Consider the following 26,585-nt stretch of genomic DNA (forward strand, 5'->3'; position numbering starts at 1 on the left):
AATGAGCTGCAGGAAGCACTGGAGATCTCATTTTTATTTTTTTCTGAGAAGAAAATCAATCTTTAGGATCAAGCCTAACTCTGGTATTTCTGGTGTTTACGTGGAATCAACATGCTCTGCTTGACGCCTAGAGCTTCCAGGGACTCTTCCATGCTGCTAATTACTAATGAAATAGTTTATGTCAGTGTATATAAGCTACCAAAAAGTGCTTTCATCTGCACTGAATTGCAAGTTCAGAAAAAAATGAGTATGGAAATGCAATACATTATACTGTAGATTCATACTGCTCTGTTACACAAGAACTACTGGGCAATCAGATCCTTTGCACGCTTCTTTGAAATTACCCAAAGGTACAGAGTAAAGCAGATCCTCATCTCTGACACTGCAGGAGGACTCTGGAACTCATGCTAAGTGGTAATGGAAACAAATTAAAAAAAACAACACATAAGAAGAGCTAGTAGAGAAAAGCAAAAACTGCTTGTCACATGGCCAACACCACAACACAGTGTTTCCAACAGTAATAAGACCAATTCTAAGGGGTGGGTTCAGAACACCCAGCTCTCTAGCCTGTTTTGCTCCCATGAATCCCTAAGCAAAATAATTCTAATATTTTACCACTAAAATGAAATGAGGAGCTTTTCCTGAGATTGCTTCACAACAGAAGAATTCTAACACTGATCATGTGACAGCATCAAATCTCGTTTTCCCCTCATCACAGAGCTGCTAGTCTGGAGCAAAAAATCCGCAGAAGTGAAGGGGAAAACTATTCATTTATCAGTTTGCACTGCCACGTCCCCTGACCTATTTTATTACTAAAAATAGTCCCTCTTAGGTCATTGCTGCAAATTGAATTCTGCTGCTTCATTGCCCACTGCAATCTCATGGAACTGCATGCTGCCTACACACAAAACACTAAGTAGGTTGACTTATTCACTGCCAAAGATGCAGCCAGTCTTCTCATTTTGACAGAAAGAAACAAATCATTTTCCATGTTAAGTGAAGTATGTTTCTCTGCAATGCAGTTTAAGCCCAAATCCTATTATTTATACTGCAATTTGAATACAAACATAACTGCTTGGTGCGGCTTCCCTTTTGTTCATGTTTGCAATATGTTCTCCAGTAGCCTATTTTGCAAAATATGTTTTCAAAGGCATTCACTTTTTTTTTTTTTTTTTTAAATCAGCAATGGAATAGCAGCCCTAATGATATCTATTGATTAAAAAACAACAACAACAACAACAACAAAAACAGAAAAACACAGCAGGAACAACAGCCAAGTCTCTCTCATTAAGTCCTTTCATTACGACAAGTCTAGGAAAGCATGAGACAAGAGGCAGTAAGTCAGAATGTTCCAAGTTCAACACATCTTCTTTCTAAAGACTGCCTTTATTTGTAACACTGCATTTGTAACTGTCAATCCAAAGCACCTAACGATTATCACAACACAAAGAAAGCTGGTAAATTCGGACCCAACAAACACAGTGCTGTTTAAAAGAGGGAGAAGGAAGAAAGCATGAATTTAACAAAGCAAGAACTTACTACAGGATCCTGGAGCAGAAGACTGAGGTAGGTCTTACTAACCACTTTATGCATAATGCTAAATAAATACATAGAATACACTATGCCCTTGCTATATTATTTGACATAGACAGAATGTGACTAACATTAGCAATACGACTTACAGCCCCTGGGCTATTATCATATCTTCATTTCTCCAACAGCTTCTCGATTATAAACCAACACAGCCCCCCTACCACCCAAAAAAAAACCCACAAAAGATCAAAGACAACAGATGCACTTCATGTCAGTTTTCTGCTTAAACCACAGCAAATTCTGGTGGGAACCACAGATGCACACAGAGCAGAACCACTGAAACAATGTGCGGCCTCATTAAACTAACTTCTTTGTCATGTGGTTACTAAAACAAGTCTCTCACTTCCGTCTCTACTAATGCTGCCCAGATCTGTCAATCTGGGCTTTTATGACAGAGAAATTCCCTTGTTTTCAGGGGACAAAACTCTTGGTTCTGCATGAGGTTCCGCTGGTGCCATTTACTGAGATGCCAAGGGCACAGTGGGTCACAACTTGTGTTTGATACTCACATCCTCCCCATCTGATAACGATGAGCTGAAATTCACATGGCCTACTGCTACAAGGAGAAGTACACAGCCTCTTATCAAAGACACCTCAGTTCTGCTCAGAGATGCAAGAAGGCACCAGTCCTGTCAGCCAAGGTACAACTTCTCACTCGCTTCACAGAATACTCACTGCAGTGCCACCTGTACATGCATCTCCAATAACCATGTGCTCCAGATTTGTTATCATGGGATAAAACTATATTCATTTCTGACTACTAGGTTAAGATGCAGTTGCTCTGTTGATACATGTTCGTTCAAAATGCATTACTCACTTCAGCAGCATCAGGTCACAGAGCACAGGCCTGTCTAGCATGGGAACAGTTGTTCTTAAACTTTTTTTTCCTCAACAGAATGAAAGAGAGAGGGATGTTAAGTTACTTACAGAATCAAGACAGGGAGTCCTCATTACTTTTAATGAGAATAAGCATGTTTCGCAGCTTTAGCTAGCGGAAATAATGACTCCTCTCAACATGATGTTCCATCAGACCTTTAGCTCCTCTGAGATGCCACAGCATTACTTGCCTTTGTATTTGCTATGAAAACAAAAAAGAGTTAAGTTGGAGCACTTTTAATGCAGTCAACCCGCTTGAAAGACACATTACTTCATTCTCTGAATTTTTCCTGTAATATCTCTGTTGTATAGCAACTTCCTCTATTAGAAATTCCATTTATAGGAACAAGATATTCTCAGAGATACTATCAAAATACTCTGAGGTCATGTGAGATTGTGTAACATGCCAGATGACTAACAAGATTATCAGATAAATTAGGATCAGCACAACAACTAACAATCGCACTTGAGCAACAATGCTCAGTGCAGATGAAAATCAGCCATTTGCAGTTTTTCCACGACGGCAGTACATAGCCAACAGACTATTAGCCTAAGTATTTAACTACCTAGTTAATCATACCATCAGCAGCTTGGAAGTATCCAAGCCTTCTTGATCATGGTTAATGTCATATTCCACAAGTCAGAATTTAATATAAATTTGCAAACCCATTGCTTACAAAAAGAAAAAAAAAAACACATCAAAATATAGGTCATGAAGCTCAAAGGTCTTCCAAGACCTACCTGTTCTTGGGGATTATTAAAATGAAATCCATTCAGCTTTCCAAGTACCTGAATATATTAAAACATATTTAATAGTGCTATGGAAGCACATATCCATCAATTTTACAAAGTTTTGTGGGAGAAGAATAGGAAACATGTAAACTACTTTGTGCTAAAGATCAAAACCAACACAAAACTAAGACTTTTCAGAATCTAATTCAGTCCAAAACTCTGCAGTTTAATATTAAAAACTTCAACCAGCTCATCATTCAGGTTGGGTTCTGCATGTCACACTCTTCTGACTGCGGGGAGTTCCAAAAATCAAGTCTTTTGTGTTTCAGCATCCAAGAAAATGTAGGACTGTTACCAACCATCTGTTAAGCCCACACCACTCAGAGGTACTAATTAAATTAACTGCCAAATCTTAACTTCTATCACAGTGAATTATAAATTACAGAAATACTGGCACAAAGACAAAAAAAAAACTTCTTGGAACCTGAACAAGCACTCAAGGTAAGTGAAGCTACATGTGAGTATTTTAACAACTACATCTCATTGTGCCTTCCATCCTTGGTCACTTTTGACAGTGGTAGACTCCTAAGCTCACCAGTTCCAAAGCCCACGTAAAACCAAGCACAGGTCACTGCATCACTGTAGGGTTCTGCATTGATCTTCCATTTTGAGCTGGGAAGTCAGTTCTAAAAAAAATCAGTTGGGGTTGAGCTGAACATGGAGATGCTCCTCGCGGCCAAGAAGTCATGCTACTTTCTCAAGGAAAGAAATATTCTCCAGCTAGATGAGCCTCTGGAACTAGCACTGCTCAGAATACACAGAAAGTGCAGGAGGCAGGCAGTTCACCATCACACTTGGTGATAAAGTAATTAGTTACCATCTCATACTCCCTTTTGAATGCCTGCATGCAAATACTAAACCAGCAGAATTACCTCTATCCGATATTACTGTTTTGCCTCACACTTGCTCACCCTGTCCCCAGGAAGCATCACTGCAGTGAAGAGACCCTTTGGAAACCCCACATTTCCTAACACCTAAAAAAATACTTGCAAAGTAGCTGCGTGATAGAGATGCCAAATCATCAGTTGCAAAACCATCTCATCAGCCTGTACATATTTCCGTAGACTTCAGCAGCTGCAAAATTAAGAATAGCTGTCATAAGCAAAACATCACTGAAAACAAGAATGTTGGTTCACTTATTTGGGGCTGATAATGGTGTCACTGTTGGCATGTTTGGGCTCTGAAAGGAACACTAATGAGGAAATGGACAAAATTATAAAGGCAGAATACGGAACGTTCTAAAATAGGAACATGAAAATTACTCTCCTTTTACTTTTACACAGCAAATCTGACTAGTCATGACAAAATAAGCTTATATGGCTCTCTGGGATGAATTACTTGTTAACTACTAGCAGAGCCATCATTTAAAGTAGCACTGTCAACTCTTCAACATTGCTTCTCACCCTACACAAATGTTACTATTTTATCACGTATCAAAACTATATGTCATCCTTGATTCCTCATGACTTCAGAAAGATACATTTAATATGAAATGAAATAGTATTATTGCAGAATTTTCTATTCTGCTTTTGCTAAAAGCTTGGCAAACCCCAACGTTTACACAAGATACTTTCAGTTCAGAGAAAAGCAGCCTTCTACAAGAATGAGAAATTATGTTTTATCTGAAAGCTGAATGATCTGCATTTCATATATGTTTATCCTGTTACATCGCCTATATCATTCTTATTTTGTGAACCAGACATAGAAGATGTGTATAAAGCCCACTCTGGGATCCACCTGCTTCATTCATAAAACACCAGTAGTAGCTATGTAGCTACATGTTTCAAGGGAACTATTTCCCAAGGAGAAACTTGGGAAGTTTCTAACACACTGATTAGACGCATTAGACTCATCTGTCAGATTTTCTCTATTACTAATTAGCCATGTAGTCAGACCTTGGTTAACCCAAGCTCACATCTGCATCCTAGAGAAAGCCAGATCTCATATATCCTTTGCACAGTAGAAAGACTGAAATTTCCAAATCATTTCTGAGCTACTACTGCTTTCCATCACTGTACGAAAGGGAACACATACCTCAGGAAGAGTCAGGTTCACTGAAAGGCTACCTGGCATTCAGAGACAGGAAAATAGCCAACCTTCTCCATCTGATTATGAAAGGTAACTCTGGAAGCCTTTGCATCAACATATTCCCAAAAGATACAGAATTAAATGCTGCTAAACCAGCAGAAAAGCATCAGTACACCTACACACTCACAGGTACATTTAACTGTCCTTACAAGTCATTACAAATATGTGCAAGAACTTCTTTACAGTGAGGTGATGGAGCAGTGGAACAGGCTGCCCAGGGAGGTGGTGGAGTCTCCTTCTCTGGAGATGTTCAAGACCTGCCTGGATGCCTACCTGTGCGACCTGCTGTAGGGAACCTGCTTTGGCAGGGGGGTTGGACTCGATGATCTCTGGAGGTCCCTTCCAACCCCTACAATTCTGTGATTCTGTGATTACATTTGACCAAAAGGCTGGAACAGTTCTTACATGGCTGAGGAGTGGCCAAGGAGACAAGGTGCTCCATCATCACTGGACCCCTACCAGGGCAGCTAGGACAGTGAAGTGGAAGCTCCCTGCTGCTCTGTAGCCTGCAGTAACAGCCCCAGTGCTGTGCAGAGCTAACCCAGTGCAAGGGCTGCTCAGCCCAAGCCGAAACCACAAATACAAGCTGTAAGCATGAAATTATATTAACATAAACACAGCTCATAGCTGGGATTACATGGACCTGCATGCTCTTTGACATTTGGACCACAACATAGCACAGACTGCTGAAAACTTGTCACTTCTGAGAGGACATCCTGACCAACATAATAGATTTTATCTTTTCTGTTCCCTCACTACATTTAAATATCGTATTTTGAATAGTAGAAGCATGTCTAAAACAGGTCAGAAATAAGCAGGATCACTCACTGAGATCTACCTGCTGTGTATTCAAAGTAGAAGGGAAATTTTGACTTAAGTTGAGAAGTCCCCTAAGGTATAAGCATTCTGGTCCAGTTTGTGTCACTTGTATCTTAGATATCTCCCTTCTCCCCTGGTGCAGCTGTCCTGAAGTAACAGATTCACTGACAAGGATGGACAATTTGCACGTGCCAGAGACTAAAGTCTTTTACTTAGCTACAGAACTAAAAACAGCCCTAAAATTCTCCAATGAGAAGCATATGAGAAGATCATCGATTGTGGGCATATGTTTCTAAGGGATTAGGATGAAACTCAGCATATTCACTGCCACTCAACACAACTGTCAGGTTTCGGCTCCAGCCCTGGAGACGTAAATGAATGCACAAAGTTTCTGTAATGATTACAGCTTTTTTGTTCTTAGGCTTTAATTGCTCACACTGAATTTGCAAGCCAGCATCAAGGCAGAAGCAGAAGACATCTTGCAAAGGGAAACAATTCTAAGAGTTAGAAAGTGACAGCTTCACAAAGAACAAGTTCACAATGTATGGAAATAGGCAGCCTCTGAAGCAGGATACTTCAATATGAGGTACAACATATACTCCAAAATGGAGCATCCATTTTAATTATGATACTTCAGCTAGTTACCCTTGTTAGTCAGAGAAAAAAGAGCTCGTTTGTTTTCTGTCCTTTAATTCGCTTGCTGGTAAATCACTACTTATCTGGCATGTATGCTGCTTTCCTTACAGGGAACATGCCAGCTTAAGCACCAGCCAAGGGAACCAAAGGCCACTGGGACCTCAGTGAACAATTCTGCCTGCCTGCCTCCCTTTTTCAATTCAGTATCCCTCACTGGAGAGACCGCATCTTACCACGTTAGCCTTAACCTTTTGCTAGGTATTCAGAGCACAGCTACAGCGAGCTGTGACTACACAAATTTGTTTTGATTTCAGTGAACGGCCTCATCCAAAACCTGCTCTTAAAAGCCCTTTCTCATTTTTCACTGGCACTTTGCTTTGACAGAATGGAGTTTCCTTTCCTTAGAGTGAGAAGGTGGCAGATGGGAGAAGGAGGAGGACCCAAAGCAGACAGAGAAATATTACACAAGATTCATGCTGAACTTGTCAACAGAACAAGGTTACTTTACTACAATGCTTTAAAAAGAAAAAAAACTGGCTGCCACTTTACTAAGCAAAGCAAACCTACACAGGATATATGGTAGTATTTCACCTTTCTTGTGTTAGGGTATCCAGAATTTAGTTATGAAGAATCTTGCATGGCGGTCAGTTTGACCAGCAGTGTCCTGGGGAGACTGAGGAAGACTCAGTGTCATCACAGAGACAGCAAACCATCCTACCACTCCTGTTACAAATTGCAGATGCCACAAGACTTGGATATAAGCAGAACAAATTTGGATTCATGCCTCCTTTAATCAGTAGGTGGTGAAATGAGTATTAGGGCCAAAAAAAGCTTAAAATAAGGTGAATGGTAGAATAGAAAGGGCATCAAACTCTGATTTCTTCAACTTTTTTTCCTCTTTCAGGTCAATAGAAAAGTTTCATGCAAACTTTAAGATTACAACTGGTAAGATGAACCCCCCAAAAATACTGTAAACTGAGAACTATGCTTTTATCTTTAGGGACACCTGCAACTGCCTTCTTCCTGCCTGCTGCTTATTAGTACAACTGTACTGCTGGGATTGAAGGAAAGCTCCAGGTTAAGTGAGCATGCCTAAGGGCTGCATCAAGTACGAATTTTTTCACTACCAACCAAAGTATCCTGTAACAGAGGAGGCTGAAGTCACATTCAGTGATCACAAATGAGACCGTGACAAAGCTGTCCAGCAACTCATGGAAGGACACAGTGACTAGTGAGACTTTTCTCCTCCTCTCTACAAAAGAGAGGAATAAAATTGCTAATTTTCTTCCCCAAATACGAACTTCTACTTCTAGGAAAAAGCCAAAATTGCCCCTGCAGTGAGCCTGCCTCACTGAGTGCTCTAAATTTGTTGTGCCTGTTCAACACAGAACAGAAACATAGGAATTCATATGCAACTGATTTCTAAAATAATCCCATCTGGGGGGCTCAGTTACACAACTCTCCTCAAAGTAAAGGTCACAGCTTTGATCTACTGTATTTCATCAGCAGGAACAGTACCAAACTATGAATTAGTCTTATCAAATCTAGGGAACAATTTTGAGGGTTCAAGTAAGCACCTATTACAACAGTATCACCCAAAAATACACACGTTGGCAAAAGCAACAGCTACCAACTTGCTGGTGAATACAACCAAATTCAGCAGCTACATTACAAAACTGTCCTTGCCTCCTTGCGCATATGTGTGTCTTTTACCATCAGCACATCTCACAGTGATTTTCCCATGTGTTCATTTAGAACTACAATGGGTTGGAAGGCCTTAAGAGATGCACCTTTCATCTCACTCGATTTAAAAAGACAACCTTGAAATGTTCAGAACTGAAAAAACAGTACAAGAGAAACAGCTTAAGGAAAAAGACATAAAGGAAGTTGTAAGCCAAAGCAAATGTACCTTTCAAACCAAGTGAGCTCCTTACACAGAACTGAAATATTATATGGATTTGTGTTGCTTGTCATCCTGCCCATTTTCTGAGACGTCTCAATTCAGCAAGACAGCAGCTGGTGTCACTGAAAATCAAAAGCACAGAGAAGGCGACCTCTAAAAGAATATCTTCTATGTCTATAGTAAAGTATCTGCTTCCTTGTTCTGTCTCTTGGCAACTCAGATATGCCACTAAGATCATGACAGTCTAAACATTTTGAACACCATTAACAAAACACCTAAAGGAGGAGAAGGAAAGGCAATTAATGATGTACCTTAACAGAAAAAAAGTCAAGTTCTATTAAGCAGGTGTTCAGAATATTCACATGGTAAAAAGAACAAGCTCATCAGGTTCAAAATTTGAGTGACAGAAGTTCTTCCTCACTGAGAAAATAGAAACTGAAGTCTTTTAGCCATGCATGTCCTTCACTCATCAGAAAAAGATTGTCTTGCATTACAGAAAGTCTCACTGGTAGCAGGACACCGGGGAATAGAGAACAGCCTAATTCACTTTTATAAGGTAAGAGGCGATTTGAGAATAGCTCATGGATTTTTAAGTCTCTAGTACCAGAGGTCATATAATACCAAAAAGGAAAATCTGCCGTATTTCGCAAAGTTCCTCAGCAGAGCCTGAGTCTGAAAAGCCCGAAGGAAAGGTCATAAAGAACATCAGATGTCACTCTTGTGGCTGGTAGAAGGATTAGAAATTTCACTAAGGCAGATCATTGTGTGAGCCAGCTGAAGATATTTTAGGGAAAAAAAAAAAAAAAAAAAGGTTTAGAAATAGCAAATATATCTGCTAGGCTCCCTCACACTCAGAGCAAGTGAGTATTATCAATCTGTAAGAGCAGAGTTGTAAGCGCAATTTTCTGTCTCTGTATCAGTTGATGCAGGAGTTTCATCTCTTTCTCCTACTGCCTTAGGCTAGTGTTTCCCATCATAATAATTTTATAGCAATCTAGGAATTTTTTCCAACACAAGGCTACACAGTAGGGATATAGGAAGATGCTAAATCTGCACTAAGAGGAAGGACAAGCAAGCAAAGCTGAAACATGAACTCTTGGCATCATGTGAATGCCTTCCTAGAAAACATTCAATTTAGCAAATAAGTGCTGTAATATATGTAAGTTATGTTCAAGCCAAAAATCAATACATCACGTATCATCTTCTCAAGGTAATTAATCCATGAGATTTGTAGAGGAAAGGACACTTAGGCCAGAACGCTTACTACGCTGTGGAAAATGTCACTATCTGTACTGGGAATCTATAGAAGAGGACTTGTCATACTATTTTAGAAATCAGTAGGGTTTGAGGATGGTTTTTTCTGTTGTTTTTGTTTTTTAAGAACACTGACAGCTACCATCTTCAGCAAGGATAGATGTATCACATAAATGCTATATACAATACAGGCAGTTGCTCCTCAATGATTGACAGGCACCAAGAACTTCTGAAGTAGCAGCAGTCTCTCACTTCATTCAGCTTCTTGCTTGCTACACTTATGTTTGAGCTGTGCCATAAACAACTAGCGCACTTGACCTGATTCCCTTTTAATTTGCTTGACTCACATAAACATATCAATCTTTCTTGTGGTTCCACAAAAAATGTTACACGTGTTGTGCTAAATGTCTCTTAATGTCCCATTGATTGTAGCTGTCTGTCCTCACCTTCTCACTGTTTAAATAAATCCAACAACCCAAAAATATTTTTCAAAAATAAGTCATGGTTTAGCCTGGATGCTCCTGAGAGACCCTGCAAAAAGGAGAGGAAAAAGGACAACAGAGAAGAGAGTCTCAAAAGCATTTTGAATTTCAATTACTTTGTTAACTCCCCTAGATAAAGAAGCATTTGAATGAAACAAGTTTTAAAAAAAAGTCAAATTGGCCTAATTGTAAAAGTTACCCTTTACTTTTCAGCACTGATTTGACTTTCCTGTCCTAATCATTTAGGAGATACCTCACTAGAGCCAATCAGATTTAATCAAAATGCTGTACTTTTACCCTGAAAGCTTGCTCCAGGCTTGCAGACTTGAATGGTGTTTGTTTTTTTTTTTTTTTGTAGAAGAGCTGCATTGTTAACAAAACAATCATGTTTGCCAACTAGTACCTCTGGATTTTCTCTGCTACAATTTCCAGTACCTTTAAGTTCAAAGTCCCATCTCCCAAAGCAGGAAAAGACTACCCTTGTGGAATCTACCGAATCTACCCTTGTGGAAAGCTGGAGAAACAATTCCCTGTCCACCTTGCTATACAAGACCATGCTTTAAGACATGCATTTAATCCTGTGCAATTACAACCAGCTTTGTAAGCTGTGTCAGAGACACATGTCCTATCCCAGGAGCAGCTCTGTTCATCACCAGCCTTGCTATGTATTCATACAGCAACATCTCTCAGACCTAGGTCACACACATTGGTGGGTGCATTGACAGAAAATACTCATAGTGCTCCATTAAGGATCTGGCTAGTGAGTACATGCAAACATGCAGGCAGCAGCCTAATCACTAAGGTTGCTGCACACACAGCCTGGAATTATCAGTACAGCTCACTTGTGTGTCACTTAGTTCTGAAGCCTTCAACCATTCTGCTGGCCTCATGCTTTTACTTCAGCGTTCAGTGAGCATTCCCCCTGCATGCTCTAGATAACTCCCTGAAGCTAGACATTAATTCTTTCCCTCATTCCATTTTATAAATAACAAACTCTTAAATCTTTCTTCAGTGAGAAGGGTGACTTTTTGTTACTCCCATTTGCTTCCTTAAAAATTAAGATAAATATGCCTTGGATATGCTGGATATATTTTTATTCTATTTTAAAGTAATTGCTGCACTTTAAAGCCTCTGAGTGAACAAATATAATGAAATCTAATTTGCTTTCTAAATACTTATATCAATCCTCCGAACCCTCTGACTGAGGAAGGATTGCATGTATCTGTACTGTGGCTCCTTCTCTTCTGATTCTCCATCATTTTCAAAAACCAGGAGGAACAACCATTCCTGTTCACCAATACCTACAAGAAAGGGCTTCCCTCATTCTGCTTCGATGAAATTCTTGCCTAGCATTTGCTGGTTGTTTCCAAGCTTCTCATGATAATTACCTTGCCTAACTGCTACTCATAGTTCCAGCTGGCTGATTTTAGCTGTCACTAGAGGTTAACATTGCATGCTTACCTCTTACAGGGTTCTTGATGAAGCACAGAGAAGAGAGGAAGGGTGAACAAAGCTTCCTGCTGAGTCAGACTGCCCCAAATCATGGAGCACTGGAATGACAAAGCCTGAAGCAGGTGGCAGCTCTCAAACACAGGCTTTAATTCGGACAACTGAAGATGCAGTGCAGGCAGGTCTTGTTTTAAGCTCTAGAATTTTCTTGCAGTCTGAGTCCATTTTATCTGGTGAATCTAGTTAGTTTTTGCAGCAAAGCATCCTCCCTTGCCTATGGTCAGTGGCTGTGTCCACTGACTTCAGACAATTTAGTAGATACAAAACTTTCTTTAGTCTCGTCCAAGTGTTTTTCCAGATGCTCAAGTCAGTAAATCTCCACACTTCTCTCCTCATCACCTATGCCCACAGATTTATGAAATAGCTGGCAGCTTGGTTTACCATTAACCTTGGAAAAGAAGCTCCAGGAGATTAGGGAATCAGACTCACGAGTGTAACTTGCTAAAAGTAACAAGAAATCAAACATTTCAAATTACTTTTGAGCTTCTTTCCTACCAGAAAACAATTCATTGACCTGAATTATGAAATACGCTGTGAAAAAGTATCATCAAGTAAAAGATATTTGAACAGCTCTCTTTAGGCTCACAGAATCTAAATGCAACAGCAGAACTGCGGTGTCAGACCCACGCTTAAGTAGGCAGAAAGCACCTGCACATAGGCAGGTGCTCAGGTAATTACAGAAGCATGGCAGCTTTTGACAACAAACGGTACCAAGGCAGTCTGTATCTCAAGGAGCTATTTTAACAGTTAAAGTCACATTAACAGACAAGTGACACGCAAAATTCATTCTCTCTGCCAGGGAGCAAATTTAGAAGGCTGACATATAACCCCCATGAAAACGACAACAGCGATGGTTACTCAAAGTCCTGCCAGGTGCCCTTTAATAAGCAGAGAATGAGATTAGTGCAGCAGTGCAGAGACAGCATGCTGCAACATGATTCCATGCTGCTCTGCCAGGAATCCTTACAATAGAGACCCTGGCTGCACTGGGATTTTTCATGCATAATAAATAAAGCAATAGAGGATCAGACTGAGGCTCCTTGCTGAACACCAGTGCCCTCCGCTGTGTATGCTGGAGTTTCCTCCAAACGCTATGCCAATATGAAAAGAGAGAATTTATGATTTTCTCTTTGTGACAGCATGCTGAGCACCCCTGGGACCGAATGACTACATCTGCTGCTTCAGAGGGCTGCTGTGAACATCTTAATAATGCTGCCACCACAGCAAAGATCTGCCCAGCAGCCTCTCCCAATTGGTTCTCGCTCTGTCATAGAAGCACGCCTTTCACAGTCTGTTACAGTGCTTCCTCCACTGATTCTCTTTACAATAATTTAGTTGGACTCACAGAACTTCACTAAATAATGTTAATTATTGTTTTTGTTATTGACCTTGTTAATAACGAGGCAGCGGCTCCAACAAAAGAACCCTTCAGCTTTCTCATTCCAAAGAATGTGAGCAAAGCATGCACGATGCCACCGCTTCCGTGACCACTTCAGGATGCTTATCACCAGTTCCCAAACAGTTTGAGTTTGTCATTTTGATCACATCTGTTTTCCAGTCCATAACTGTTATGTTCTTCCAGCATAACAACATAAGAAGCAAACATTAACAGACGATGGAGTAACTACTTTTAGTCTCTCTAAAGATACTACACACTTTACTCCAGGGGATTTGAAGCATTACCTGCCACTTGAGAGGAGATATATTTTTTTCCTCATGTTTCCTTGATGAAGAGTGTTATTCTATAAAAACTTAGTATTGCTGTGCACTCCAAAATGACATCTTGCAGCTTCAGAGGAACGTGAACACCCCTGTCAGGGTATCTACAGCAGTGTTTGCATGTGAGTCACAGATGAGACAATTCTGAAATAGAACACATGCTCTGAAATACAGCAAGCATGGCTACAGTAGAAAAATCTGAACCTTTTCTGAAAGGGGCTCTTATTTACAAGAAAGTTGAGAAGTAGTTTTAAAAGTGTTTTGAAGTCTCCAAGAAAGAAAACAATATAACCCTCAGAGAAAAACAGAGTTCACCACGCTGAGTGCAAAAATGCCAGGAAAAGTCATGCTAGCCATTTCAGGCAGCCACGATTCCCAACACTTTTCAAGATGTCTTACTAGAAAAAACTTACCTGAAGAATTCATGTCAGTTTCACAGAAAAACACTTTAAATCCCCAAGTCACCCATTATGTTAGCAGAAAAACGTGGTACCAGGCACCGCACTACTGAAATCATGCACAAACCAGCTAGTAAGCTTTTAAAGTTGTGTTTTGTGTTTTTAAAACAAGAAGTTCTCCCTACACATCCTCCAGCAGCTTTCTTTTAAAAGACTCTTAATATGTTATAAAGGTGAGAAAATGATTGAAAAGATGACCAAAAATGGATACATTATATTTCAGCAGATTTTTGGAAGCCAGATAGAGAAGCATCGTTCTTGTAATTACTTCAAGGAAGACTAAATAAAATTTATGGGTTTAATTTTTATTAAAATAGCACATCTGCATCCGGGGGGTTGCATGGAGGAATCCTGTCCTGTGCCCTGTGGTTATAGTCAATACATGCCTGTTTTTATAGCAGCTGTACATTCGTATGGCTATTTGTATGGCTTTATTATTTAAGTAGCAGCAAGGGATGAGCCATATGTGGCACGTTAAGTGTTCTCTTAAAGCATATTTTATTCTCATCAATTTTAAAAAATCTTTTCTTGCTTTTTTTTTTGAAAAGGAAGATCTATTCATAGTGGGGGCAAGTAGGAGGAACCTGGTAAGAATCTTCCCCATAAATAGAATTTTTAACCACATGCTTTTCAGGATAAGAATCAAACCTTCTTTCTTCTACTTTTCCATTCTTGAAAACACCATAGATTCCCAAACCTGAAAGCACTCAGCTTTGTCACTGTGATTTGGTTTCACACCACGTTTCAATCACTGTCTTAATATCATGACATTCAGTGCTGCATAGTGCAGCTATGAAACTCAGGCTGAATAGCCAGCTTTTCTCATCCTGAGTACCTGGGCAGTTCTCAGCATCAGATGTTTTTCATATGTGAGATGTTGCCCAAAATTTGTTAAATAGATATATTCTCTACCAAAAATAGGCTGGATCCTACGATGATTAATCCTTGACTGAAATGAGAAGTGCAAGATTCTGTCATATTAAGTAGGGATTTTCCTTTTCATGTAAAAAGTCACAATACTTTCAGATACTCAAATCCCAAGACAATTCCAAACAAGTGTTGTCATTGCAAGTTAGTACATGAAAAGGTATGAATTTCTTCAGTTGTAAGCATTACTTATAATTCTGTTAATTCTATAATTCATTGAGTTATCCAGATCAATCTATTCAATACATTTATAAATAATAGACATATACTTCACCCCTTCTACAACATTAACCTTGTGATCAAATGAAAACCAAATTTATTTCCATTTACCCATGAAAAAGGACTTGGTGCCATTACAATGAAGACAACAACCAAATTTTGCTCTTTCAGTAAGAGGAAGCAAGAAAAGAAAATTAAATAACTGAACAAACTGGATATAAACTATATAAAGTAACACGAGAAAAATTACCTGCTAGCTAAGCCCTATGCATCTGTTCATGTCTCCAGCAGTATGACTGGAGCACAGATTCAGTATTTGTGAAATGAATGACAAATCTAGCTGCTTCATCTTTAAAGTGCTTCTGATTAAAAGACACGACAACAAAGTAGGTACAAACATCTGTACATGCAACCAGAAATCTCAGCTTGAATATTCTAATATTAAAGGTGTGCATTTTGGTTTGCCCTTCATATTGAATCTGAAAGTTATTTCAGTCTAAAAGTCTATCACTCAAGCATTACCAATTAAAAGAGAAACTTATTATACAGTTGTTGTAAATAAACGCTGCTTGAATGATAAGTTACTATGAAACAGTACAATAAAATAGAAGTACTTAATGAAAGCTGTATGTAAAACACCTAACTGCTTTTAATGAAGAGTGACACGCAATGGAGAAATCCTACCATAAAGTGTTCTAAAAAGTCAAGCTTTTAAAAGCCTTTACAAAAGTTCAATTCAAAAGTAAAATGTATAATAGTACTTTAGTTCAAAAAAGTAATGTATTTCCATTGTTCTTAGAATAAAAATGACCGGCTTCTAGGACTGATAATTTTCCCACTGAATTCTATGGAAGTAGGGCAAAGCTTTAAAAGGAATATGATATGATTCTGTGTTTAGAAATCCTACTTTAACATACCTTACTTCTACAATTTCTCTCCTCTATCCATTTTTTCCCCAGAGATTTTAGCCTAAAAGGTAGGAAGCTTAAAAGAACATAAGGAGAGAGAAGGTTGTCCAAACTCAGAGCTTGGCTTTCACACAGTGGAGGAATCTGCAAGCAGTACACTTCATCAGTTCAGCAAGAAACACAATGCAATTCTTCAGATTGCTCTTCATTTGACATTCAGAAGCACCAACTTGAAAATTAAGAGATGCAAGTGACACTGAACCAGTGGGGAGACAAAGGACAAAACTTTTCTTTAAGCCTGCCGTATAAATTAAGTAGAATTTTAAGAAGTTTGATGTAGGGTTGAATTTTAGAGTCATTATTAGAAAATTACATATTATGTATACAGGAAAACCCTTCAGTGTCCACTTAATGAAGCTGACAATAACCGAACCAAAACAAATCAGGATACGAAATGCAGGTCTCCTACCAAATAGCCAGTTTTTGCAGACCTGTCATATTGCACTCAGGAAAATAAAGGATATTCTTCCTTGAACACCTTAATACATCAGTGATGGCAATCAGCAATGCCTACATGGATGCTGACTGAAATTGATGGTTAATGCTGGTTTCATTATCAGCTCTGATTAGCACAGCATTCCTCTGTCTCTCTCACCCTGTTAACCAGGATGGTTATGCTGACCTTTATTACATATCTGAAAATCCACAGTTAAGAGCATTTTTTTTTTTTTTTAACATGTAAATATAAACAATAGCAATCATGTACCAAGCTTCAGTTATCAACTCCTCACATGAAAGCAAGAATCTGTTGAATTAGTATACAAAATTCAGTTCTTTCAGTCACATTAGCTTCCTAATAGTTTTACCATTGTCACTACAGCAGCATTATAATACGGTCTACTAAAGAACCTACCAAGCATTGATCAAAACACCAAAGACTTTCCAAGCTTAAAAGAACAAAAGACTCAGGATTTTTTTTCACTGAAAATTTCCCTGTTAAACAAAGACACTTTTGACAAGCTTCAAGCTTAGATGCCACCCCAAATCTGTGGTTTCAATTGTTACAATGGCTCCATTCTAACAGCAAACTGAGAATGTATTTTGCTGTTACATCCTCCTCTCTCCCTCTTCCTCACCCCCCTTCCCCCTCTCCCTCCCTCTCTCTTTTTCTCTCTCTCATTACAGTGGCTGGTCAACAAGGGCATTATTTTCATCAGTACCAGTCAGGCTACAGATTTCTCCTCCTCTTTTCTCCCCACCTATACACTGCTTTCCTTCTCACAGCTGGTTTGCACAATGCCCTTACTCACTCGATATGTTTGATGTGCACATTCTTCTTGCACCTTGTGCTACTTATAAATGAAAAAAAGGTGACAGAATTGATATAAAATCAAGCTACTTACCAACTACTGCCAGATTATGCTCAGAGCCACACGCGATCTGAAAAAGAAGTACGAATGAATGAAAGAGATTCTCCTTATCAGTATGAAGACAACCACAATTATGACAGGAAATTAAAAATTAACCTGAAACAAACAACTATTGTTTGTAGGATGTAAAATCAAGGTTGAAATGACTCAGTTTTAAAGGAAATTTCATTATATATCCCACTTGGGGGCGCAGGGACAGGCAGCATGCTTGTTTTTTTTTGGTAAAAAAGACTTTATTTTCAAGACCTAGTCACATTTCAATCTTTGAGAGCTAAGCTGGACACAAGCCTGCAAAAGCATTCAACAAGGCTATTGGAGGGATGGCAGGGATACAGATTGAGCCTTAGCAAGATGAGAGGTATGCAGAGGCAGTTGGGAATCAAATGGGCGATGAAGAGCTCCATTTCTGTCATCCACACTGTTTTTCATATGATTCCTGTACAAGTGCACAGGTTCATCGTGGTAAACAATGAAGACAACAAAGAAATGCCGTGAAGACATCAGATGTTTAAGCTGCTTTAGCACACATCCCACAGTCTCGTTTGCTGAGCTTTCTCTCAGATCCATCACAAATGATGGAAACACAAACACGTAGGGGGCAGCCACTGCCCTGCTGCAGGGGTTCTCCCTCCCATCAGGCTCTTTTGCAGTGCCAGTGCTGACACAGATGTCTGACATAATAATGACATCACCTTACTCTACAGAGCACCCTCAAGGTTTTTTTCTTTAAATCTGTATCCTGTTCACTGCCTTGCATCTTGCTGCCAATCACATATTACCAAGCTGGAAGAAAAAAAAAGTATATTCTATTTCTTGAAAGTAGATTTGCAGTGATAAAAATACAAAATAGAAATATATATTAAGTTACAGAGTTCTTGTCATCTAAATTATATACCATTTTACACATGCATAACTTTACAGATTGTACTACCAGTGAAACTACAGTGATCACCATAGAATCTGCATAACATAAACCCATACAAGTACCCATAGAAGTTCACCAAACTTGTATTCAGCTCCTTGTTCTTGAGTGCCAGCTGGAAAAAAGCCAAAGCTGGCACACAGATTGTCTCAAGTGATCACGTAACAAATGAATGCTGCAGCCACTACTATGCACCTGCACCACAGCTGTGATGCACTGCTTAGTGCCAGCTTCATGCAGCATACTAGGAAGGTAAACCAGTCTCATTAGGCTGGAGGTGCTGAGCCAAGAAATCAAATCACTTGGGAAGATGGAGCTGCAAGTGTAACGCAGGTGTGTGATGGCCCCATCTCCAGAAAAATCAAGGAAAGGCAGCAGAAATAGCAAAGTCTTTGCAATCTTGAGCAGGGTAGCGTAAAGCCATCCACCCAGCAGTACTGAGGCAGGCAGAGCCCTATGTCCTGACTGGAAAACACACCACTTCTCACCATGTTCCGCAGCACTGCCCTCCCTGCTGCTCTTCGCTCGAAGCTGATGCCATGGAAACACAGATGATGGCTTCCCAGCAAAGAGCAAATCCTGTGCCTTCATCCAGAGCTGAAATGTGAGGATTCTGAAGCTGCTGCTAGTGAAGTAAACCATCAGTTCTGATGGTTGCAAACAATCCCATCTCAGCTAAACTCCTCTGGAAATAAGCTGAACGCAAGCACCAATCCAGAAAACTTTGGGACAAAAGAAGTGCTCAGGCTGGCTCTAGCTTACTGTCCCCTTCAGAAACACTGCATTTCAACCTGGAACCAGGCACAACTGCAGGCTGATGAAGGCAGTGCCCTGCTTCACCTCTGTGTCCAGAGCTGGGGCTGTGGGCACCACATACAGCAGCACCATGACCCAGAAAGGAGCTCACTGTGATTCACACAGAGCATCTCCACTTTGTGGCAGAACATCACCACCAGACAACGCAGACCAATGCCATAGGAACCCCAGACAGACAACACAGCCAAAGGACACTGCAGTCAGCCCTGGGTAGCAGCACTCTCACCAGCAGCCACACTGCTCGCTACGACAGCATGCCTCTGGCTCCAGCCTCAGAGACCATTCTACGGAGGTGAACCAAGGCTGCTGCTGCTTACTGAGCAGTGCTGCCTTGCAATTTTTTTTTTTTTTTTATCATAATAATAGGCTTTAAAATATGGCACCTTTTCTTCATGACCACCCACAACAATCAGCCAAGAACAGTCTGCTGGTACAGATGCAGGGCAGCCAGAGAACAGCACTGTCGAGTTGATGTTTTATGCTTGTATCAGATGTAATAAGCTCTGCAGTCAGCACAGGTCACTAGGAGAAGCCTGGTATTTACTGCAGCAACAGTGATTTTCTGGCTACTTCTTTTCTGTCCCCACCCCCAGCGTGCTGCAGAGAAATTCCAGCAGACATCTGCGTGCTCCCAGCGGACAGATAAATACGTTCAAGGATACTTACAAACACACCATTGCTTTCTAATTGGACAATACTTTTACATTCTGTTTTAATTGAAAAAAATCACTAATCTTACAGCCAAATTGGAGAGACTGCTAGTGAGTGAGGCATTCCGGGAGCCTAAGGAACATGGACAACCCCTCAGCACAGTAACAACCCATATTAAGATTTCTCCTCCACAGAGACAAAAATTTGAGAAAAGTTGCATGAGGATATTGTGATCTGTATATACGACCTCAAAACACTTCACAGACACCTGTGAGGCAGGCAAAGAATGCTCAGAGACCATCTCACCCAGAACCCTCCCTCATAATCCATGTCCTTTCAACTATGCATAAATTGTGTGTTTCTTCCCGTGTTATATGTTAGCAAGCCATTTTCTACCTAGCAATGGTTGTAGTTAAGATGCATCCCTCCATACAGATAAACCAGGAGCAACCAAGGGCCCAGCATTTTACTGTCTCAGACCTTTAGCTGCCTGAGCAGTGAGCAGAGACCTTGTAACAGTGACCTCTAACCTAGGCAAAACAACAGCATCTTTCTGTAGCCTTTTCTAAGTACTACAGCAAAACAAAACAGTATTAAAGTCAAGATTCAGACTGGCACTTTGACCACAAGGCTGTTGTGTTCTTCTGTCTGTACTCCCAGAGCTCAGGCTGAGGATCCACTGTGCCACCCCCATCAGGGAAGGATCAAGGCAGAAGTGCAGGCAAAGCTGCCTCATGCTGCAGCCAAGGGGAAGGAGCAGGACACCAGGACAGGGGCTGAAAGGAAGGGGAAGGGAGCTGAGCTCCCAGAGGAGACTGTGAAAATACACAGGAGTCAGCATCAGGATACTTATCTGAAACAACAAAAGCATCTCCAGACTACTTTTGTTTCAGTGCCCTAACAGTGCAGGTTAATGGCCTGCAGGGTAATTATTTCCCAGAATATTCAAAGTTAGGGAGGCCTCCATCAATTCTCCAAGGGAAGAGCAAGACATACAAAGTCAGTTTCTAAGGCAGAATGAGGATACGGTATTTAAGAAGCTGCATTCAGATTTTAGCCAGTATCATTTCCAACTTCTAAGTGCACAAAACTCAAGAGAGAAAGGAGCAGGGGAAGAAAGCCATTAGGAACGTGTGCACTTAAGTACTTTTACCCAGCGGTTCTGTATAGGCCTTCAGCATGGCACCCCATGCCTTCTAATAAATTTCACTGCAAACAAATTGTCAGCTCCATAAGGTGGCTCATTTTATTCCTCTGGGGATGAGAAGTCCTAAGGGAAGGAGATGAGGTGACTGAGAACCTGCAGCCCGATACTTACATAACACAGAGGGATCCTTCCCTCAGCACTGTTCTTCCATGCCCTTGATTAATGGATTGTTACAATGATTTGTACACTGCCTAGTTGTATTGATATGCAGAATTCTAGTGATGTAAAAAAAAAAAAAAAAAAAAAAAGAAAAGAAAAGAAAGCTAATTAGCCAAACTGTCCTGCTTGCAATGATCCTTCACTAGGAACTCTGCGTTCCTCTTCTGGATCATTTGACTCCTGATTGATAAGAGCAGCTCACTAACCTCTTCACAATCCTTGGCAAGAACAAGGCTAAGTGCAGTATAATACAGCACATTAGCAGCAAACCAGTATGACCTCACCTAGAACAGCACATCAAACTTCTGTTGGCTGTATCAACTGAAAATGTCCTACAGCTCAGTGACTTACAGCTCACTTGGCATTTTCCATCCCCTCTAATCATCTATCTAGGATAAATTTTTTTGTTGTTGTTTGGTTACAATGACACTAAAACATATTTTACGTGTAAATAATATATAATATATATTATAAAATCCCATAACAGCAAGAAAATTCACAATTAAAACAGTGCACAGAGGCCCAAAAGAAAATTTCCTTCTCCCAGACAAATCTGACCTACAGCTCCTCTGCCACAGGAAGATCAAGACATCAGCAGGATGCAGTAAGCCTTCAAAATAAAGATTCAAAACTCTTTAGAGTGCTAGACCTGTGGTTTATGTGTTCCCTGCCTGAAATTAATTGCAAACCTGCCTTCACTTGTGCTCAAGATACAAAATGAAAAGTGCAGCATTTCCATTGCTTCTCCATCTACTGTTTCAGAGTCTCACCTCAATGTGGTCAATATCCTGCCCTTCCAAACATCTCATAGCTTCCAAAAAGCCAGCTGACCAACCCCAAGATCTTGCCTTTACATCCTCCATGCCTTAAATCACACAGATTTAAATCCCTGCACACACACTCTCGCTGACATGAACCAGATGTGCCAAACCGTGGTATGCACTCACTCACTGAGCACTGTAAATCCAGGACCAGGTTCTTGGGGGTAACAGGACCCAAGTGCACTTCTGATTCACTTGGTGCAGCTTAGATATCAGGCACTTGTAGGAGATGGGAACAGTTACAATTTCAAGGTAAAAGGAAAAAAAAAAAAAAGTTTCTTAGTTTTAGTTAAGTCCCACATAAAGCTATCATTACAGAGATCAAGTACAGAAATCACAAAATTAAAAGGAAGAAAGAAAAACTTCAATTGTCAAAACATTTCCACTGAATCTTCACATCACACCATCCCCCACATGTACCCATAGGGTCTACTTGTGAGGCAAGCATGCTCATGTTGAGAAAATGAATTATATACTGCTTATTTAAAGGGAGGAGGGATGGATTGAGATGTCAAGGCAAAGCAAAATCCATGTCCACCACCAAAAAACCCTCATCATCAGATGACAGTACGATAATCAAAAAGCTGCTGAGATCCCAGTAGGAATGCCTTGTGGGATTAGAGTTGAGCACAATGGCAGAAATGCAGCCAAGAGAAGTGTGATAAAAATCTTTACAAGTCAGTAAGGTCAGCTGGCTCTTCTCCAATGTCTGAAGACTTTTTAATTAGCTCTTATATCCTCCTTCTAACAGTTCCCTTCCATCCTTGATGCTTTACTCAGTGATTGGTGAGGTGCTGGCAGAGGCTGCCCAGAGAAGCTGCGGATGCCCTATACGTGGAGGAGATCAAGGCCAGGTTTGATGAGGTCCTGGGCAGCCTGAGCTGCTGGGTGGCAGCCCTGCCCATAGCAGGGAGTTGCAACTACAGGAGCTTTAAGATCCCTTCCAGCCTAACTTATATTATGATTCTATGACTGGGGCTCAGAAAGCATCAGCACTTTCAATCCTGGAAAACCAGGCTGCCTCACCCCTGCACCTCTCAGCCCCTCTAAGCTTCTTTAAGTCCATCAAAATTTTCCCTTTATAGCAATCAAGACCTGAGTAACCAATGAATTTTTGCTCATCCTTGCACAGGTATCCTTATCCTTATAAAGGGTATCGAGTCATGGTCAGTTAATCCCTCTTTGTTTCCTGCAACACAATCCCTTCAATCTTCATTATTTTGTGAAAATTAAAAATATCACTTCAGACTGATAAAAAAAAATTCCCAAGCACATCAGGCCTGACTGCCATCACATACATATTCCCTCATCTCTGTGCAGTGCAAAACCCCACAAGGCCAAAATCTTCACTCATACAGATACCTGCATGCACATCCAAATAGAGCTGGTGGAACAGGACCTTCACCAGATGTACAGTTTTGCCCAAGGGAACTTCACCACCATTTTTCTCAGAATGACTTTTAGATTGTTTCATTCACACAATTGCTTCCTTGCTCCCTACAGTCTCAGTGACCCTCCCTCATAGCCTAAATGAAGCTCGAAGAACAGCTTCTTACAAGGTGTTTGATGCTTGCTTTGGAGACTACTAGTTTACTCATTATTGAGTTCACAAACAACACCTTACAGATGAAACAAAAGAAGCCAAGAATGGAGAACAAACAGTTAAGCACAAGTAGTTTAACAAGTAGTTAACCACAAGTAGTTAACAACTGACCACCTGAAGTTTTCAGGTCCAGCATGCAACATATACCAAAAACAACTTGGTGTCTGTCTTTTCCTCATACGCCATTACTGGCAAACAGCAAAAAAAAAAAGAAAAAAAATCAAAAATCATTACAGCATGTAAATATCATTGTTATCTATTTGAATGTGTGCACTTCTAGTACTGTGACCTTACTGAAATGAATGGTTCTACTACTAAACGACAGCTGCAGGCAAACACCGTCCAAATCCATATCGTTACACAACTTTATATGTGCTTAGAATACAAGGCACAACGGCAAGCACTATTTGATGACAAAATACCAAATTTTACTTAAACAACTACTTCCAATGTGTTTTTGTGGATACATATCTGCAGTTTGAAGTTCTTGGAAACAATTATGGCCCCACATTTCACAGTCCACCATTTTGAATTCATTTGGAGTATTTCCTGGAATATGTCAGTGAAGCTGCCTAGAATCACCAAGAAATCAAATGCACAAATTGTGGGAACTCTGCTCTTCCCTAGCCATAGCAATACTCCTTACCATTCTTCTACATTAAAAAAATGCAGAGACTTTGGCACTCACAGCCTGCAAACAGCAAGGAATCCTGCATTTTTGTAGAACTAAAAGGAAAAAATAACACTTTTCCTGAAGTTCATACCTTCAAACAATTCACTTTGAATATTTCATTTGGATGTTCAGAACAGACAAACACGGTCCCTTAGAAGATCCCCTTACTGGAGAGCAGCATTGCTATGGCTGGGGCCACACATCTTAAGCCAGCAGCTGCCCCCTGGCCAGCCCTGCCAACCACACTGCCTGGAAAGAAGTGGCCTCACTAATGTGAGGTGAGGCTGCATGGCTCTGTCACCTTCCTTTTTCTAGTGTGCATTTCTCCTCAAACCTCCTTACAGTACCTGCTTCTTTTATATTATTTTCACCTACGATATTCTTCCTTAAAAGCTGCATCCTGAACACCAGGCAGCATTAAAGTATTAGCGGGAGAATATCATCAACAAGAAGGAACGCTACTCTCATTCTAAAGCTTTTTTGCTTCTTCCAGCAATAAGTCCAAATTTATTACAGCACTGTCAACATCTTGGTTCTTCACCACACAACATTAGGATGTGGGAGGCCTAATTTTCAGATAAATTGTTAAATGATTAAGGAAGCTCTCAAGCAGAACCAGACAGTCCTCTCATCTTGCTGCCAGTTCTAATGACTTCAGTAAGCACTGCTGCTTGCACAGACTGCCTGTGTACAAACATATTCTCACCAAAGAGAATAAAAAACTATTTAATCTCCAAAGCATCGAACGTTCTTTGAAAGAAGTGAGCGGGTTACTGGAAATACAGGACCACCAAATGGTGTAACACCATTTGAAGTTTGCATCATTGCACCCAATGCTTTTGGGAAATATATTATCTAGTACATCATCCATCACTTGTTCAGGAACACAAGACTTTGCCTCACTTCTAGCACCACTCTCACACGATTGTAAATGTAATGATCAACTTCGTAGTTTAAAAAAAAAAAAATCAGCACAATAAGATTTCCTCTTAAAATATAAGAAAACAAATAAAGGGAAAAAGGTTTTCATATACCAAGTAGCTGAACGTGGAGTGAGTTCTCTTGGTTCATTTATTTTCCAGCAGAGCTAAAGGCACGCAGCTTCCACAAGGCTTTACTTTATACAAACACATCAAGCCATGAATTTTGCTGACTGTCCACTCCTTTACCTCTCCACGCAAACAGTGCTGATGCCTTCAGGGTGTCATGTAACTGTCTACTTGTGACTGTTGACTGTCTGTTTCTGCAGCTCTTAGTACTGTTTCCTGAAGCAAACTTACTGGAAACAAATATAAACTTGCTAAGACACAATCCAAAGATGAATAGAAAACCTCTTGCAGATAAGTATACTCTTTAGAAAGACTCAAAGAGACTAGAGAGAAAATGAGGGGAAAAACAAAAAAAGTGAAGCAATTCTACAGAGCTGATAAAAAGGCATTTATTAAGAAGCTGAATTATCATTAAGCTTTCAAAATTTCAACTTGAACATTTTTGCTATGACTACTGCCAGAGCATGCTGTCAGAAAGCCTTACGCCAGCATGAGAAAAATGGGTGCACTAAAGTAAATAGAAAACAAAAAAACCAACTCACAGAGCCTTGCTGCTGCTCTACCAGAGTTAAGGTCAGAACACACTCTGGGCTGGAAAGCACACTGCAGCCGGTCAGCATCAGTCAGGCTGGGGAGCCCTCCAACAGAACTCCCAGTTATTCTCATTCAGGAGAGCTATCCATTTGCCTCAGATGGGTTGGTCTTTAAGACCACATATTCCCTCCACAGTTTGCGACTGAGCAGCTGCCAAGCTGTAAAATGTTTCTATCTATGCTGTCTCTCCCCCCACGATACCCACACATTATCCACTGCTCTTTCCCCTTTGATTCTACTCTACCTTTGATGCACAATCCCTTCACTCAGGTACTAGTGCTTTGGTTTCAAATAACCTTTACTTCTCTTGTTTTACTAAAAGAGAGAAAGTAGCAGCCTGCTCAGCTTCAAAGTTTGCTAGAAGATCCAAGTGCCCTGGGAGCAGAGTATGCTTAGAGAAGAGTCTCATCTCACAAGCTGAAGGATTCACTGGTTGGTCAGTTAGTTGGAAACTTTTCCTGCCTGTCAGATGGGGCT

The 26,585-nt window shown here is 40.3% G+C and overlaps 1 protein-coding gene across 1 annotated transcript in view; it reads right to left on the reverse strand.

Moving 5' to 3' along the window:
- Window positions 1-26,585, reverse strand: part of SERGEF (secretion regulating guanine nucleotide exchange factor) — a 130,094-nt gene that overhangs the window by 37,347 nt on the left and 66,162 nt on the right. Inside the window, exon 10 of the mRNA XM_042814806.1 lies at window positions 17,587-17,623. Coding sequence (XP_042670740.1) covers window positions 17,587-17,623 — 37 coding nt within the window. The remainder of the gene's footprint in view (window positions 1-17,586; window positions 17,624-26,585) is intronic.

This window comes from Centrocercus urophasianus, unplaced genomic scaffold (genome assembly GCF_019232065.1).
Source record: "Centrocercus urophasianus isolate 14NV4802_14NV808 unplaced genomic scaffold, USGS_Curo_1.0 seq_14, whole genome shotgun sequence".
Classification (NCBI taxonomy): domain Eukaryota; kingdom Metazoa; phylum Chordata; class Aves; order Galliformes; family Phasianidae; genus Centrocercus; species Centrocercus urophasianus.